General features: G+C 31.9%; 1 protein-coding gene across 1 annotated transcript in view; it reads right to left on the bottom strand.

The window, feature by feature from the left end:
• Positions 1–17,452, bottom strand: part of Dach2 (dachshund family transcription factor 2) — a 618,325-nt gene that overhangs the window by 73,203 nt on the left and 527,670 nt on the right. The window contains exons 7-8 of the mRNA XM_005409722.1: positions 9,667–9,802; positions 8,214–8,297 (exon numbers count right to left, since the gene is read on the bottom strand). Coding sequence (XP_005409779.1) covers positions 8,214–8,297; positions 9,667–9,802 — 220 coding nt within the window. The remainder of the gene's footprint in view (positions 1–8,213; positions 8,298–9,666; positions 9,803–17,452) is intronic.

Here is a 17,452-nt window from a genome sequence, read left to right as displayed (position 1 = left end):
GCAGCCAGCAGGTCTAAACTAAATGAATGGCTAAAAAATTACCTAACAGAAATGATTTTAAAAGGAAATTTTGAACATCAGGAAGGAAGAAGAGCAGAAAAAACAAATTTATAAGTAAATACTTATGAAATACTTTTATCTGAATGAAAATGAACACACATCAAAATTAGAGAACTCATCTAAATAGTAGTGAGAAGAAATTTTATGGCACTGAATTATTGTATTTAAATACAGAAAAGTTCTTACAGTAGCTATTTTCACACTTAAAAGTAGAAAAAAGAGTAAAGTAAAATTACAGCAAGCCTAAAAGATATAATAAAGGTAAGAGTAGAAATCAATGAATCGTTAAGAGAGGAACAATAAAGACAAAAGTAGGTACTTTCAAATGATTCATAAAACTTAATAAACATTTGACTAGAATGATAAAGAGAAAATATGAATCACCATTATCAACATTCAGATTAGATATGGTATTACAGACCTTGCAAACATCAAAAGCATAAAGAAAATATTACACAAATATAACAAATATAAATTCATCAACTTAGATAAAATAGAGCAATTCCTGAAAAAGTACAAACCACGAAAACTTGCCCAATGTGAAAATAGTCTAAATATTTCTGTAATTATCACGGACATTAAATCCAGAGTTATACTAATTTCACAAAATTAAAAAAATGTATGCACAGATAATTTCAGTGAATAATTTACCATGTCTTTCAAAAAGAATTAACACTAATTCTTTGTAATTTTTAGAGCAAATGGAAAATAGAATACTTCATAATTCATTTTTCAAGCTAATACTACATAAGTACAAAAGCATAATAAAAACAAAACTGTAGGCCAGTGTCCCTTCAGAGCACAGATATAAAATATATAATTTTTTCCAAGTATGCAAGGGTAGTTTAATACTGGAAAATCAATTAATTTTTTTAACATACTAATATGTTAAATAAAGACAAATTATATGATTCTATGAACATACAAATAAAAAGCATTTGAAAAATTTAATATGCACTCAGCAAAAAGTTTACAACATGTTAGGAATAAAAGCAAATACCTCCAATTTGATGAAAAGAGTATTTATAAAAAACTACAGTGAGCTGGGCATGGTGGTGCACACCTGTCAGCCCAATACTCAGGACTCAGAAGCAAGCAAATTGTCTTGAGTTCAATGCCAGCCTGTTAAAAAAAAAAAAAAAAAAGATTCTATGGCAAGCATCATGTGTAATGTTTTAAAAGTTTACTTGTTTCCTCCTAAAATGAGGAACAAGTCAAAGATGTCCATTTTCATGACTCTTATTCAACAGACAACTGAAAGACTTAGTCAGCATATTAAGAAAGCAAAAGGAAGAAAATCACACAAAGAAAAATGCAGAAATTATCTCTTACCAGATAGTGTAGCCTAACATATTTGTAGAAAAATAACCAGGTATCAAGAGTTTCTTAGACCTAATATGGAATATTCAGTAAAATGGCAGTTCATAAGGACAGTACATAAAAACCAGGAACAATTTTATATGCTAAGAAGAAGGGAGACTAAATTTAAAAATACAAAAATATTTATAACTTTAAAAACAAAATATGTAGGCTTACATCTAATAATACTTGTACAACATTTGTATGTCAAAAGCTAACTTTGGTAATGAAAAAAATAAAAGAATATGTAAAAAATGAAAAAGATATATTGTGTTCATGGAGATTACTTTATTTTATTTTTTAATTGTTTTATTTGCTGAGACAGGGTCATGCTACATAATTCAGATTGGCCTTGAACTCACTGTATACCCCAGCCTGGTCTTCCTACCTCGGCCTCCTGAGTTCTGGGACTGCACTCCATTATGTGCCACCATGCCTGGCTATTCATGGATTTTAAGGCAACATAATAAACTATCAATCTTCCTGAAATTAATCTATAGGCTTAAAGTAAGTCTGATGAAAATCCCAACAAGGATTTTTGTGGATATAGAATAATCTATTCTAAAATATGTAAAAGGACACAGACTCTAACACTGTTCCAATTTTGAAGAAGAGTAAAGTAGGAAGGATAACCATTATAGAGTGGGTCTCTGGCTTTCTCCTGTAAACTGGGCTATCCTTTCAAATGCTACTTGAGGCATTATCTTTATTCCTCTGGGTAGGCCATCACTTTTATCTAGTAAATCCAACCTGACTTTCTATTGATTCACGAATTCCACAGATTTCAACACCCCAAAACACACAAATATCTTCAAATCTGACCATGAAATGTCTCTCTCTTTGAAAATATATACTTTCATTTATTTTTTTTTTCAGTGCAGGGAATCAAACTCATGACCTCGCTCTGGCCAGATACGTGCTGTGCCGCTGAGCTAAATCCCCAGCCCCTGAAAATATGTATACTTTCAATTGTGCCTAATAAATCCTCTTAATGCCTCTTAAAAATAAAGGATTCTCATTTTAATCTTTGGCATCTGGAAAGCCAATTTGGCTAGCATGATTTATTATAGAAGCTATCTTTCTTCCAGTGAGGATGTTTGGCCCCTTTCTTGAAGATAATGTAGATGAGTGTGTTTGGAGTTGTTCTTGCATCTTCTAATCCATTCCACTGAGCCTCGGTTCTGCTTATTGTCAGTACCACACTATTTTTTTTTTTTATCACAGTAGCTTTGTAGCATAGATTCAAGTCAGGTATTGTGATGCTCCATGCGTTGCCTTTGTTGCCTAGAATTACTGTTGGTATTCTAGGTCTCTTCTGGTTCCAAATGCATTTTAGGATTTGTACTCTAATTCTGTGAGGTATGCTATTGGTACGTAATTGAGATTGCATTAAATCTATATAACAATTTAGGACTATGGCAATTTTCACTATGTTGATTCTTCCTATCCAAAACCAAAGGATGTCTTTCCACTTTCTGATATTCTCTTTGATCTCCTTTTTCTGAGTAGTGTATGTTTCAATATAAAGATCTTTTACTTCCTTTGTTAGATTGATTGCTAAGTATTTCACTTGCTTGGATGCTACTGTGAAAGTTATGATTTTCTTAATTTCTCTCTGAGTGAATTTGTTATTTGCATACAGGAATAGTATTGATTTTTGAGCATCAACTTTGTATCCACCTACACTACTGAATTTGAATATAAAATACAGAATATTTTGGTGGAGTTTTGGGGGTCTTCTATGAAGAGTATCTTGCCATCTGCAAATAATGATAATTTAACTTCTGACCATGCACTAAACTAAAATCAAAATGGATCCAAGATCTAAATATTAAAACAGAAACACTAAATTTGCTAGAAGCAAGAATAAGTGGAACTCTTGACACTGGTGTAGGCAAAGATTTCATGAACAAAACCATGACTGCACAGGAAATGACAGAAAGAATCAACAACTGGGATCTCATCCTACAGAAAAGCTTTTGCATAATCACCAACAGAGTGAAAACACAAACCCAAGATTAGGAAAAAAAATTTGCCACCTGTTGCTCAGACAAAGGACTAATATCTAAAATATATAAAGAACTAAAAAAAACCAGACCCCTAAATTTAAAGACCCAATCTAAGATGGGCATCTGAAATGAATAAATACTTCTCAGATGAAGAAATATAAATAGCAAATGAATACATGAAAAACTGTTCAATATCACTGGTGATTCAAGAGATACAAATTAAAACAAGCTGAGATTCCATTTCACTTTGGAAAGAATAGCTATTATCAAGAAATTAGCCAATTAACAAAAACAGGCAAGTGTGTGAGGGAAAAAAAGACTGCTTCACTTTTCTTGGGAATATAGACTGGTGTAACCACTATGAAAATTTATGTGAAGATTCCTCAAGAAACAAAAACTAGTGCTTCCATTAGACCCAGGTATTTCCCTTCTTGGAATATTTTTGATAGAATTAAAAGCATCACACTACACCCCTGTTTAGAGTAGCACAATTTGTAATAGCTAAACCTTGGGAACAGCCCAAATGTCCATCAACTGATGAATGAACAAAGAAGTGGATTTTTTAATACAATGGTGTACTATTCAGTCATAAGGAAGGATAAACTTGAAACATTTCTAGGTAAATGGATGCACCTTGAGATGCACCATACTCTTAAGTGAAATAAATTGGACACACATGTGTAAATATCATATTCTTTATCTGCTGTGAGAAAATGAAAGTATAAATAAGGGCCAAAATGTATAATAGATTTAATGTTCAAATGGGAAGGGGAACTGGGGAGGGGAAAAGGGAAAGGAAGAAAAGGAAAAGTAAAACAAGAAAAGAAGGAAAAATGGAGGCAAACTTTTGTAAACAAAGGGGGAAAGGGGATTGAATGGAGGGGGAAGGAATGGGGAAAAGAGAAAAATTCATAAATATTATACACAAGTACAAATTTTCTATGATGAATGTGATCATTATGTATACCTAAAATGTACACATAATTAATTAAAAATAATTCAGAATATTCAACAATAAGAGAAAAAAACATTTAGAAAATTGGCAAAAGACATGAGAAACATTTAAACAAAGAGAATATATTCACAAGAGGTTCAATATCATAAAAAAAGCCATCAGGAAAATGCAAATTAGAACCACGATGAAATATCACCATATAAAACTTGAAAATACTTAAAAGTAAAAATAAAATTAGGATAGTACAAAATGCTGCCAAGGATGTGGAGAAATTGGAGTACTCATATTGATGGTAGAAATTACACTGGTACTGAACGTCCAGAACATTATTTGTCAATTTGCTCTCAAACTAAATTTATGCTTACCATTTTACCTCCAAAATTGAATGTTTAAGTATTGTTCCAATGAAACAAAGAGGTGTATTCACACAACAACTATACATGAATTATCACAGAAGCTTTATTCGTAACAGTGAAAATTTTGAAACAATATGTTATATAATGGAGAAATGGTTAGACACTGTATATTCATATTGTGGAACAGTATTCAGCACGAAAGAGAAAAACTGACATAATGCCCAACATGTAACGATTTGGGCAGATATCAAAGGAATTACATGGAGTGAAAAAAGCCAACAATAGTCTGAGAATTATGGAATCATAGAACAACTGCAGATATGTTTTGCTGCTGTTTTCAAGAATCAGAGATAACTAAAATCACAAGGTGATTGAGACAAGTACGTGGGAGATCCCTGTGATTAGGAACTATCTTTTGATTATGGTAGTAGTTATACAAATCTACATATGTGATAAAATTCCACAGAGGGATACATACACACCAGTGAATGCATATAAAACTTATGAGCTCAGAATAATTCCTGCAGATTATACCAAGGTAAATTTCCTGATGTTGATATTATATTACAGTAATAAAAAGTATTGCTTGTCAGAGAAATTGGGCAGCAAGTACATGAGATTTCTCCGCTTTCTTTTGGTAACATTGTAAATTACTAATTCTTTCTAAGTAAAAAGTTTATAAATGTCTCATTGATTAGAGAATATTTACATCATTACAGGGCTAATATATGAGCCAAAACCTCTCCTAAACTGAAATTGCTGTAAGTTTTCATAAACAGTAATAGGACAACACTTTTATTTTAGATGAAATACACTTTAGATTCTTATGTTCAAAACACATTAATATTATTAGCTGTTTATCTACAGCCAGTGGATTGACTTAAAGTATTTCAGTGGGCCCAAGTCTGGGGTTATATAATATAATTATTGAGGCTGTTTCTACACAACACCCAATACGATCATAAGTGTTCTTTGAGCATTTTATGCACAGAAAATGTTCAGTAAATACATTTGATATCAAATGCAAAATAGCAAAGATCTCATTTTTGTTAGCAGTTTGAGAGATGAACAGCTGCTAAGGGAGGACTGTTTTGTTCTGTGCCTTTGACTCCATATGAATAAACTAGAGTGGATAGTTTCAACTGCTCTGCTCCACAGAATTCCAGAACTGATGGTTAAAGACCATGTACATAATACCATAGCAGGAAATCAATTGGGTTAATTTACCTGACAAACTTGTTAGAAAACTAAAATTAAAACCTTAATTTTATTGACCAGTCAATTAAGGCAAAACACTTGATTTTAAACTAAAACAATGGGTTCAGTAAGTCCTTTTGGATGCAATCTAATTGGACATCACTAACAGGAAAATCCAAATTGTATAGACTTCTACATGTCTACAGAGTAAAATCCCATACAAAATTAAAATTTTTGTTGGAGTTATGCATCATGCTATCAGCCAATTTTACAAGGTGCATAAATGACTAGGCTATATGAAATATAGTATAACAGTATTTATTCATGTTCTATTCTTTTTGTAATAGCAAAGTTGGCATTTTGTAAAGTCCAGAGGTACAAATCATTTTTAAAATCATGATGATATTAGTCAAAACAGATGTTCAAATATATATTTGCCATAGTTTTACAGACTGCTTACTTGTCAAGCTGAATAAATATTGAGATTTCTAATTTACCTTTCTCCTTTTTAATCTCTAAAATATATTTGAGGAACTATATTTTCCTTATTACCACAAAAATAACTCATAGAATTTGATACTCATTTTCATTTAATAGGAAACTTTCTACCATAAATGGAGTGCAGATTAATATGCCATTCCTCTTTATTAATCTCCTCATCAGGATGTGTGGCAAAACGATTTGATCGGAATGAGTAAAACTGTGCCATTACACAGCAAGAGATCGGGAAATGCCAGCACATACCACTGTGCATCTTATGAATTTCATTTACTGTACATCTGTACTAGTGCTGTGGCTGATTTTTCATAAGACACAAAGGTGTGTGCTTGAGTACAGCACACAGACAAAGTCTATCTGTCATTTTGACTTATGAGGTTTGCAATTCCAATAAAGTCATATGTGTCCTGTACATCTTGAGATCTTTCCATAAAAACTACTTTCCTATTAAGCCGTCCTTCAAATAGTTGTGACAGGATGGAAAAGGAATCTCAGGAACAAATTCTTGCTGGATTATAAATGAAGTTTCATCTCTAACTAGAATTTCATTACCTTTATAAAAGTTTCGTTAGGTTAATGTACTGAACATTATTTCTTCCTTTCTGACAACCCTTCTGAAATCAATCATTTGCATCCTGCAGTCCCAGAGGGTGTAGCCTTTCAGCATCTGGCTAAGAAAAGACTACACATGCAGCAAGGAAATCAACCATGGTACAATGCAATTACAGTCATACACTATTCCAAATTCCAACTGAAATGTTCATCTAGGTAATTAAAAAGAAAATTCAACCTTGAGAAGATAGAAAATAATTTTCAATTAACTCCTCAGCTCTGGGAACATTTTTTTCTAATAATTCACAGCCTATACCATAGGATTATATGTATTTCCTTTTCCCCTTTCATTTAATTTTTTTAATCAAAATTGTACTCAGCTTTCATTTCAAGAGAACATTATTTCCTAATTTTAGTTCTTTCTATCTTCCTCAAACTGATATCCTAAAACAAAAGTGAATATTGTACAAAGGCAACATATGCTCCTCAGTAGATTAAAGGCCAGATTTAGATTCTATCTATCTGCATTCCAACTAAATCCTTGTGCATTAACATGAAAAGTTTTTGTTTCAAATGCCTAAGTTAACATATATTTTTAAGAAAGTTTTTAAGATTTGAGAGGAACAGCACTTCCCAGGACTATAACCAAATTTTTGCATGTATGTGTCTTCTGTCATATATATGTATATATAGTGGCTCCTCAATTAACAAATGCTTTTGTTTGCAAAAAATTTGGTTCATAAACAGAAGTGTTTGGCAGGTTTTATTTTTGTTTGTGCACACTGCATCAGGTGACAAACATGACTGCGGCTATCTTTCCTGCATGACCACAGATGTGGCCATCTTTTCCAAAATTGTGAAATGAATTAAGTTCGTGAACAAAGTAGCACAGTGTGTGCATATGTGTATGTGTATGTATGTATGTATGTATATATGCCCATCATATATAATGCAAAGAAAGTCATCCATAAGTAAGCAGGAATTATGAAAGTGCTCAGAGTGAAGTTTTCAACCACATGGTCAGACAAATTTCAGGTCGAGATATAATTTGTAACATGAAATAAAAATGCTTCAGGTTGATATCATTTTTATTACTGAAAGAATATATCCAAATTAATATGAATGTGTTCTGACTTAGGCAAATGTGAATGCAATATACAGCACAGTTGTTACTTGAGTTAGTATCTGATCATTATATTTAAATCAAATGAGCAAAGATCATTCTACCTTTATTATCCATGTGGAATTTTTTCATTATTGGTCCATTATCCCGATCAACAATAAATTCTTCTCTATTGTTGGATGCCATAACTATAAAGAAGAGATGATGCTAGGTAACTTTCTTTGTAAAATAGTCCCCCAAAAGTCAGAAAGGTATCACACAAATGCCTAATATTCTCCAATGACAAATAAAATGAATTTTGTATACTTTGTAACAGTGGCAACATTTTTGTTGGTCTTGACCATACTATTTAAAAATCAATGTGATGTTTAACCATGCAAATTTTAAAATACTTAACACATGGAACTTACACAATTGCCAATACAATCCCACTAAACTATGTAAAATGTACAGTCTCTTAAAACATATGAAATAATTTATCTACCTCCATAATTAATGTTTCCTAAAATGCTTCTAAAATAATTCATCACTTAAAATATTATGAGTTTTAAAATTTATGCATTTCATTCAGTATGGTAATTTTTACAAATACTATAAGTAGAAAGATTAGCAGATAAAGTGTAGCTTTCTGGTTATTATTGTGACTTCTCATTGAACACTTCTACTTAAAGATGTAAACTATGCTAATTTTCATAGTTTTCATTTTGTTGTCCATAATTATTTTATTAAATTATGTAGTTCTATTAATAAGACACAGTCACTATAAATATTAAGAATTTTTAACACTTTTTATTCATTGGGATGTAAATTCACTACCACGGTTGGGAACGTTACAAGTGTATTTATTATACGGCACTAGCTGTTACAGTCTAACATATTGAACTAACAGATACGCAATCAAAAAACCTGAAAGAGTTCATTTAAACTAGAAGGTATGATAGACATTGTGAAATGATAGGAAAACGCTCAAGGGTAAAGGGCAAATGGGATGTGGGAAAAGAGAAGGGAAAGACGGAGAAGTTTTGTATGTATGTAGATACAGGATAGTTAACATAGTTGATCTACTATCTTCTATTTCTTTGCTGAAAGAAACTGTTAATGAGTCCTTGATTGATCAATATTGCATGTCTCTATCTGTTTTCATGAGAAACCACTTTGAAGATATCAATATGTAATACAACAAGCATTGTTAATTTCCTACCAATTTGTTTGTAACTCTGTATTGTCTGTACTGTTCTTTTGCTGTTTTGTAAATGGTTGTCTGTCTGTTAAGGTTTTCCTCCTTTTATTTTTAAAATAAAAAAAAAAGAGTAAAACAAATCCCATGAGATTGAGTGATAAAGAAAACCTTTTGCATATACCAAACATGACACTAAATTTTATTTTTTGGTCTTATTACTTCTACAATAAAACAAATAACAACTTCAAAAAGACATATACAATATGTTAAACAATTCCCAGCTCCTCCAGAACTTTTCTCCCCGCCCCCTTTCTGTGCTTAATGAGAAATTTCTTGAAAAACATCTTCGAATTATTTGTTTTAGGCAAGACCCTCACCCATTTTCTCCGAATGGTGATCCCTCTGAGAAGGTGAGCTGGACACGCTGCTGCTAGGATGGGAGGAAGTTTGGCTCCCGGGGTGATGATTCTCTTCGAGAGAGGGAGCAGGAGAAGGACTTTCTAAGATCCGCTCCTAACACAAAAGGAAACACAAAGGATAATGCCATCTGTTTGCCAGTTTCCCCTAACATTTAAAATCCTTATGTCTCAATTGTCCTTCAAATGTGCAAATCCAAAGTACATGGGCCTTATATATGTTTGGACAAACACTCATTTTTGGTTCCTGTCAAATTAATGGGATATTGTCAGAGTTAAATGGGAAAAGAATGCAAAGGGCCCAGAGCCATTCTGGGCACATGGAGAAAGTTCAAGAAAAGTTAGTTTCCATCTCTCTTCATAGAAAACTTTTTAAGTGATTATAAACATAGATGCTTAGTGAAGGTTATTCCTATTCTAAGTGTCTACAGTAATGTAAAGTTCCTGCTAATTTCATGAAGAGAGATACTAATATCTGATCTGGGTACTAGTTCTCCCAAATGTAAAGCTTTAAAAATCTTGAGGAAAAAAACCAAATTGTAACAACTAGTATATGTTTAGTTTCTCTCTCCTTTTTTTTTTCTTTTGTTTTTTTTTTTTTTTTTGGTTTTTTTCCAGTGCTGGGAATCAAACTCATGACCTCGCGCTTGCCAGGCAGGTGCTGTGCAGCTGAGCTAAATCCCCAGCCCCCATATGTTTAGTTTCTCTGCACAGACAAAACTTAGAAAAATTATATACCTCCAATCTATCAGATCTTAGAAACCTATGTTAAATTCTACCAATGTAATGTTTGAATACTCATAGCAACACAATGATCTTATTTTATTTTAAAGAGAATAAAAATAACAAAATAACAACATAAACAAAAACAAAACAAAACAAAAACAATGATCTTTTCAACAGAGAATAAATTCAGCTAATGTCAATTGCTTAGTGTTGCTTAAAGATTCATAATTTTAAATGAAGAATTTGAATAAAACTCAAAAAACTGTTGCATACTTCAATAATATTGCTATGGCTGAAAAGACTTTCATGTTTATGAAAATGTTATAAAACATTTAAATTATTCACTATATGCATCTCAAATAAATAATTTGGTTAATTTGATTAATAAAGCAACAAAATTGCAATGAATATGCACACAATGCAAAGAAAATGAGTGAGTGTTAGACATGCTGGACGGAGAATGCTTATTCTGTAAAATATTTAATTCATGCATAATATATTTCTTAAATGTTCTATCTAGTTATCTATAATTATGTCAGTATTCCAATGTTAACAATACGAATCAGTTTATTAAATATGTTTTTCTCCATTGACTTTGTATGAGAAGACTACAACTTATAAATCTCCTAAAGAAAAACTGTTTGTTTAATGCAATAGTAATAATTTTAGAGCTAAAAATTACTAGTTCATTTTGGCAGTTAACATTTTGCAATGTCCGTTGTTTCAGCGGTCAAAATGTCACCTCCCAAAAAAATGTACAATCTACATACATCTTTATTGCTTGAACCTGTGAATACACTACATGGTCAAATGGACTTTCCAGGTATGTTTGAGAACCTTGAACTAGGGAGATCATCTTAGATTATATTATTAGACCTAATCTGATCCCAATGGTTGTTAGAAGTGAAAGACAGAAAAACCTCAATGATTCAACATTATAGGCTTTAAAAGTGAAGGAAGGGGGCCACAGACCAAAAACTGTGAGTGGCCTCTAGAAGCTGGAAAAAGCAAGGAAACATATTTCCCAGGAACCTACATAAAGGAATGCAATTTTTCTGGCAGCTTTCTTTAAGCGTTATAAGACCTCTATCTAAATGCTGACCTATAGGAATGTAAAGTAATACACTTGTGTGGTTTTGATTCCATTAGATTTAGGGTTAATTGTAGTGTTGTAGTGTAGTGCATTAGGACACTAATACATCATCAGTATTCTATATAGTTTTCAGTGTTGTTTTACATTACTAGAATTTAATAAACACTCAATAACTTTATTGAAATTAATAGTAGATTTGGAGTATATTAACTGTAGTATTATATAGAAATTAAATAACAATAATTGTAAAGGTTTGGTACATTTTAAAGATTTCATAGATGTTATCATGCCTTACAGTGTTTCAAGCAGAGTACGTAGGGAAATGTATAGTTTTACCAATGTATAAAAGGCACAATCAAATGAAAGAGTATAAAGAAAACAGAGCAAAATAATTACTTTTTTTTTCCTCAATAATTGCAGAAATCCTTAAAGCTATCACTATGTTTTCACCTTTTGAAGAGACTAGAAGTTCATCAGTTGTGAAACACAATTAAGAGTATCATGTTTACATATGTATTCTCTATATGGTATATGTGCATATGCACAAAAATTAACAGAAAAATTCATATATGAGTCCATTTTTTCTTTCACTGTGTTGTAATCTCATTGATTTATGTTGAAAATATGTGTGTAAAATGCAAAATATTCATTATTTTTTGACTCTATCATTGAAATTTTGCTGCAAAATATATAAATCAATGAACTACATTTATATGCAATCAAACTGTATGAACACATAGCAACACAGCACACCATTGACTGCACAAAAAGCAGACTAAAGAAAATCACTGTTTAGTGGCAAACATAAGCCTTATATAGAGCATTACATGCTTCCATTAAGAATGGAAAAATTTTGAGTAATTCTTATAGTTGATGGTTTACAAAGGCAAAAGAATGCAACTGAGAGTGGTACCTGATCTCATCTACTCTGCTAATAAAAAAAGCTCATTCTAAATTTAAAACAATCAGCAGAATTTCTACACAACTGGAGAATTTGTGAATAATAAGAAAAATACAATGTGATAAGAAAGGATTCCCTCATGTTTAATATTAGCTTATGTCTTACTTATCTTTCTCTCATTCCTGGGACAAAATATGCAACACCTAATGTCAAGGGAGGAAAGCTTTATTTAGCTCAGTCTGTAGAGGTTTCAACCCATAATCAGTGGGCTCCAAGGCAGGATGTCATAGCAGCGGGGCAAATATTCAAGGTAATAGAAGAAGGCAAAGGCAACAAGATCAAACAGGAAAAAGCAAGTCTCCTCTCCCTTATACTGTAGGCAGGCACCCTGCCCTAGGGCAGGTGTAGCACTAATATCCCCAGTCCCAGCACTAGAAAATGAACCAGTCACAAGCTCTAGATTCAGCCACCTCCAAAAAGCCTGACCCTATGCCTGCATGAGGCTTTGGGGGTACATCTAGACACAAACCATAACAGCATATGACCGTATAATATGAGCTTGGATAATTCACCTTCAAACTTCTTTTTTGCAATTTTCAGAACTATCTTATGTAAAATAATGGGATAACTTTAAAAACATTATTTAAGGAATGAATATTAAAAGGGAAAGTAACATTTTTACATGAGGCAATATTTCTGTTTTAAGATTTTGTAACATAAACTTTCCAAATTCAATCAAGACTCAGTTTTTTAATGTTATTCTTATAAGGCAGCCCAAAGATCAGACTTTTTTTCACCATGCAAACCATATAAGATGAGTCCAGTATCTTATGTTAATTGAGAATTATGTATGTTTAAAAAATATTGTGTGGAACTGAAAGGCTTAGTCTCTCCTGAAATAATAATAGTTATATGGACAATTTCTTTTTTCACAATAAACAAATCCATTTTTTCAGACCTGTAATCAGTATGCATGTATCTAGCCGCTTAACTGCAATGTGCTGTGGTTCATTAGGTGGCTACTGTTGTGTCTCAGCATAGTTAAAATTTCACAGCAAATTAATCTGTTTTATTACAAATGAGAACACAAGTGATAATGTCCTCACCATTTGCCAAGTACAGGGTTAGCACTATTCGCAACAACTCAATAAAGGCATTTAAAAAGGGAAATTGCAAATCTAAAGCCGAAGTCACCTTTAGCCATTGCTGACTTCATTTTATGTGACATTTATGACTTTACAACCCTATTACTCTGTGAGTATTTCATTCACATCCATCCAAGTACAGCTGCAACTTCTCTAAAACAATACAGAAGTCTTCTCCAGATTCAAAATAGCAAAAGAGAGAGATTTCCAAAACTGATACTTTCTTACACAACTAAACCCCTTTTTAACCCCTTCTACTTGTAAAATCATCTCAAAAACTCATATTCTAACATGTACTTATATTTCAAGGTCAGTGTCTAAAAACACAGAGTCACTATATGAATGGTATCAATTGGTACATACATTGCTCTCTTCTACCAATTTCCTTTTCTGTTGAGATATCTTAAAAATGACAAAATGGAATATTCATCACACTAAAGCATTTTCACACACATTGCTTCTTCATAAAGAGCAAGAGTAATGCTTAGAAAACCTTATATTTTTATAAGGTTTAACATGATTGGGTTTAAGATTCAATTTATTGGCAGGAAAGTATCAACTCTGACCCTCTTTAAGGAGATCGTTTATTTTATGTTAATGTATTATTTTATTTCTTTAAAAATATGGTAGTATAGACAGAATTTATGAAGAACTAATATATATGTATTAATCATCTCTATCCTTTGGATATATGTATATGCCCATGTTTCATTACCTTTTAATAATAACCATATCAATTTTGACTTGTTGCATCTGATATTTTATTCTATTTATTCTGATCAAGGACTCAGTGAAACTATGCAATATATATCTTGTCCCTTTGTTTTCATTTAATTTGAACTCAACTCTCTCTGTAATTAATATTCCAAATGTTCATTGGTTAATGAGCTCTTAAAGGATTTAATGGTATTTCACTGCTGTGCAGTGGCTTTGGGAAGTTTATCTGAATACTAGATATTTTATTCATACATTTGTCCCGATATTTCATATTTAATTGATGTGCTCCTTCTGTACTGTCACTAGAGTTCTGCAGAAGCAAAACAGATTGCAGTGTGACATACTTTAATAATAAAACCAAGGACAGGAAAAGAAAAAGTTTGCTCATTGTTGATAGCACTTGGCTTACTACTAACTCTAAAAAAGCATTTGAAATCCCAACTTGGTGTCTCAAAATACTGTTGAAAGCATGATACTTGATTGGCCTTTATGATCCAATTTAGGTGTCCATGTTGCCCAATCTCTAATTTGACACTGTATTTAAATTAACCTACATGAATACAGCAGTTTCCACGAACTTGGGGTGGGCACTGACAAGGAAGCCCTTGGGCTAAAAAAGAGAAAACAAATGTAATTTAGCAAATGTTAAGTTCCCTGTTATCATCATATACATATTTCACAATTTATGAAACAACAAATCCATGATACCTTTATATTTTATCTCCAAAAATAATTAAGTACCTTACCACTCATAGAAAATATTCTAGATATTGGAAGCTTTCATTTTGCGCTGATTTTGGAGGCAGGATATCAATCGTGAATTAGAAGAGATGCACAAGGAACAATTCCAAAAAGGATGCAGCTGGACCATGCAACCAAGAAGGAATTCAAAATTAGAGCCACTCTCTATTTGTGACCTATGTTATATATGGAAAAAGGACCCTCTCACATCTTCCAGGTCATCAATTTGTCCTGCAAAAGGCTGGAAGATTAAAAGACTTAAATGCTTACAGTGTGTAAATTGTCTTATAGATAATCAGAATGTATAATTACAGGGAAAATGAAAGCTTCTAAATTATGTTGTACGTTTGGAACTGTGCTAGACACCTATCTATGCAAAACAAACAAACACACACAAAAAAGTAACACTCTTGCTTAATTAGTCTTCATTTTGTGCTTTAAAAGATAGTAACAGCTTTACCTTCCCATGGAAAATTTAGAATGATACATGTAGTGATTTTTTTCAGTGAATTTGAATGACCAAAATTAGTCCCTGTATTGACTAATTTTAATACCAAATGGTCACATGATAATGGCACTGCTATATGACCATTTCTTATTAACTCCTTAATTGCCAGCTTCTTAACTAAACAAAATACACAGCTAATCTGATGTTATTGACAAACAGCCAAATAATAACTGTTGGCTGTTTTCCTCTTAAACTTATTAAATATATCAAAGAAAAGCTATGATCCACTGATATGAAAGTTTTCCTATAAATACAGAAAAATGATGTAAGACATTTAAATGTCAAATAGAATAGTCTTCCATACAACTCAAATATTTTACTTACTATTTGATTTAAAAATTTTGTCACACTCAATGATGTCATTAAAGGATGAGTAGTCTTGCAAGCCTAATGATCACAAGGAAAATTCAAATTTATGTTCAAATTCATATTGTGGCTATATTAAGAATTAGCTACAAATGCTAAGACCTAAACCAACACTAATGAGATCTGAATCAGGACTAAAACACAGAATGTGTTTGGCATAACAGTATTCTCAAACTAGTTTGTAGTAAAATGACAAAAAATCCAATAAACATTAAGTTACAACCTGCAAAGTCTTTTCCAATTATGGAATTAATGTCTGCATTACTAATTGTTATTTATGTTTGAAACACTGCCCACAGTTTAATATACAGTGAATTCTTAATTTTCATTCCTTCATGCAACAGATACTTATTGAGTGACTAACGTACACTACTGAGTATAGAAGGAAGGCGTAAGGGTGTTTTTGAATGATATATAGATGTGTATAGTCCAAATTAAGGATTGATCCACATATAAGTGGATCAAAATTATTTAAAATAAAACACGAAACAGGTCAACTTTTATATTAGAATGGGTACAACTTCACCAGCTCTTATATGGCCTTTTATCCTTCCTTGTTGGTATTAATTTCAAAGCACCATTTAGATGAACAAATGTTCTCTACAGAAAGTGGCCACTACCTATAAGTGACTTTAATCATGGAAAGAATATTGGTCCTGATACTGATAAGACAGATTTAACTTCATTTAGTTAATTTAAATTGGCATAACCACATGTAACAAGTAGTTACCATCTTGGGCAGCCTAGCTCTAGCGGGAAAGTTCATCTAAGATTAGTTTTTAATTGTTCATATCCATGGTGTTGAGGAAATATATTAAACATTTAAAAATATTTGTTTTTGTTAGAAGTCAAAGCTTCTAAAAGTTGTGTCACTTCTCAGAGTTTGAAAACCTAGGAATGTTTTCCTCCATGTGATCTCTGACTATAACAGCCAAGTCTATTCTGCATTTTAGTAACTTTTCCTTTTTAGGGACTTTATATTTGCTGGCATTAACCCCTGTCATCAGCAAGTATTTTTAACACTGGAGTGGAAGTATTTACACTATGATTGAAGAAAGTTACCCAAATACAATGATGCTCAGATACCTTCCAATTTGACATAATTCTGTTTTAAGAGGGTATGCTCTAAATTGAAAAACGTATTACTTATTTATTTTTATAGAAATTTCTCCAAATTCTAGTTAATTTTTTGTGTCTTTCTGTAAGGATATAATTTTATAGATATACTGATTAGGGAAATTTATGATTTTGCTGAATGGATATAGGGTAAATTGGCTTGGAGAACTTGATTTGCTAAACATTTCAGATTTGCTGTAACACATTAAAAGGAGAGTTTTCTCTTAAAGTCCACTTGATCCACGGTCAATTCTAAAATATTTAGCAATTTTATGAGCCAGTTGTTAAAATACTGGTAATTTGAAACCAATGATGGTGGGAACATTGGCTAATTGACATAAATTGGCAAATATTATCAATCAGATTTTCTATTTCTTTGTCTTGATTTTGTATAGTTGTTTTATAAGGCCATCAGTGAACAATGGTCCAAATAC

Source organism: Chinchilla lanigera, unplaced genomic scaffold, assembly GCF_000276665.1.
Source record: "Chinchilla lanigera isolate Chin_1 unplaced genomic scaffold, ChiLan1.0 scaffold00124, whole genome shotgun sequence".
Classification (NCBI taxonomy): domain Eukaryota; kingdom Metazoa; phylum Chordata; class Mammalia; order Rodentia; family Chinchillidae; genus Chinchilla; species Chinchilla lanigera.
Note: the sequence above shows the minus strand (reverse complement) of the source record. Positions and strands in the feature narration are given on the sequence as shown.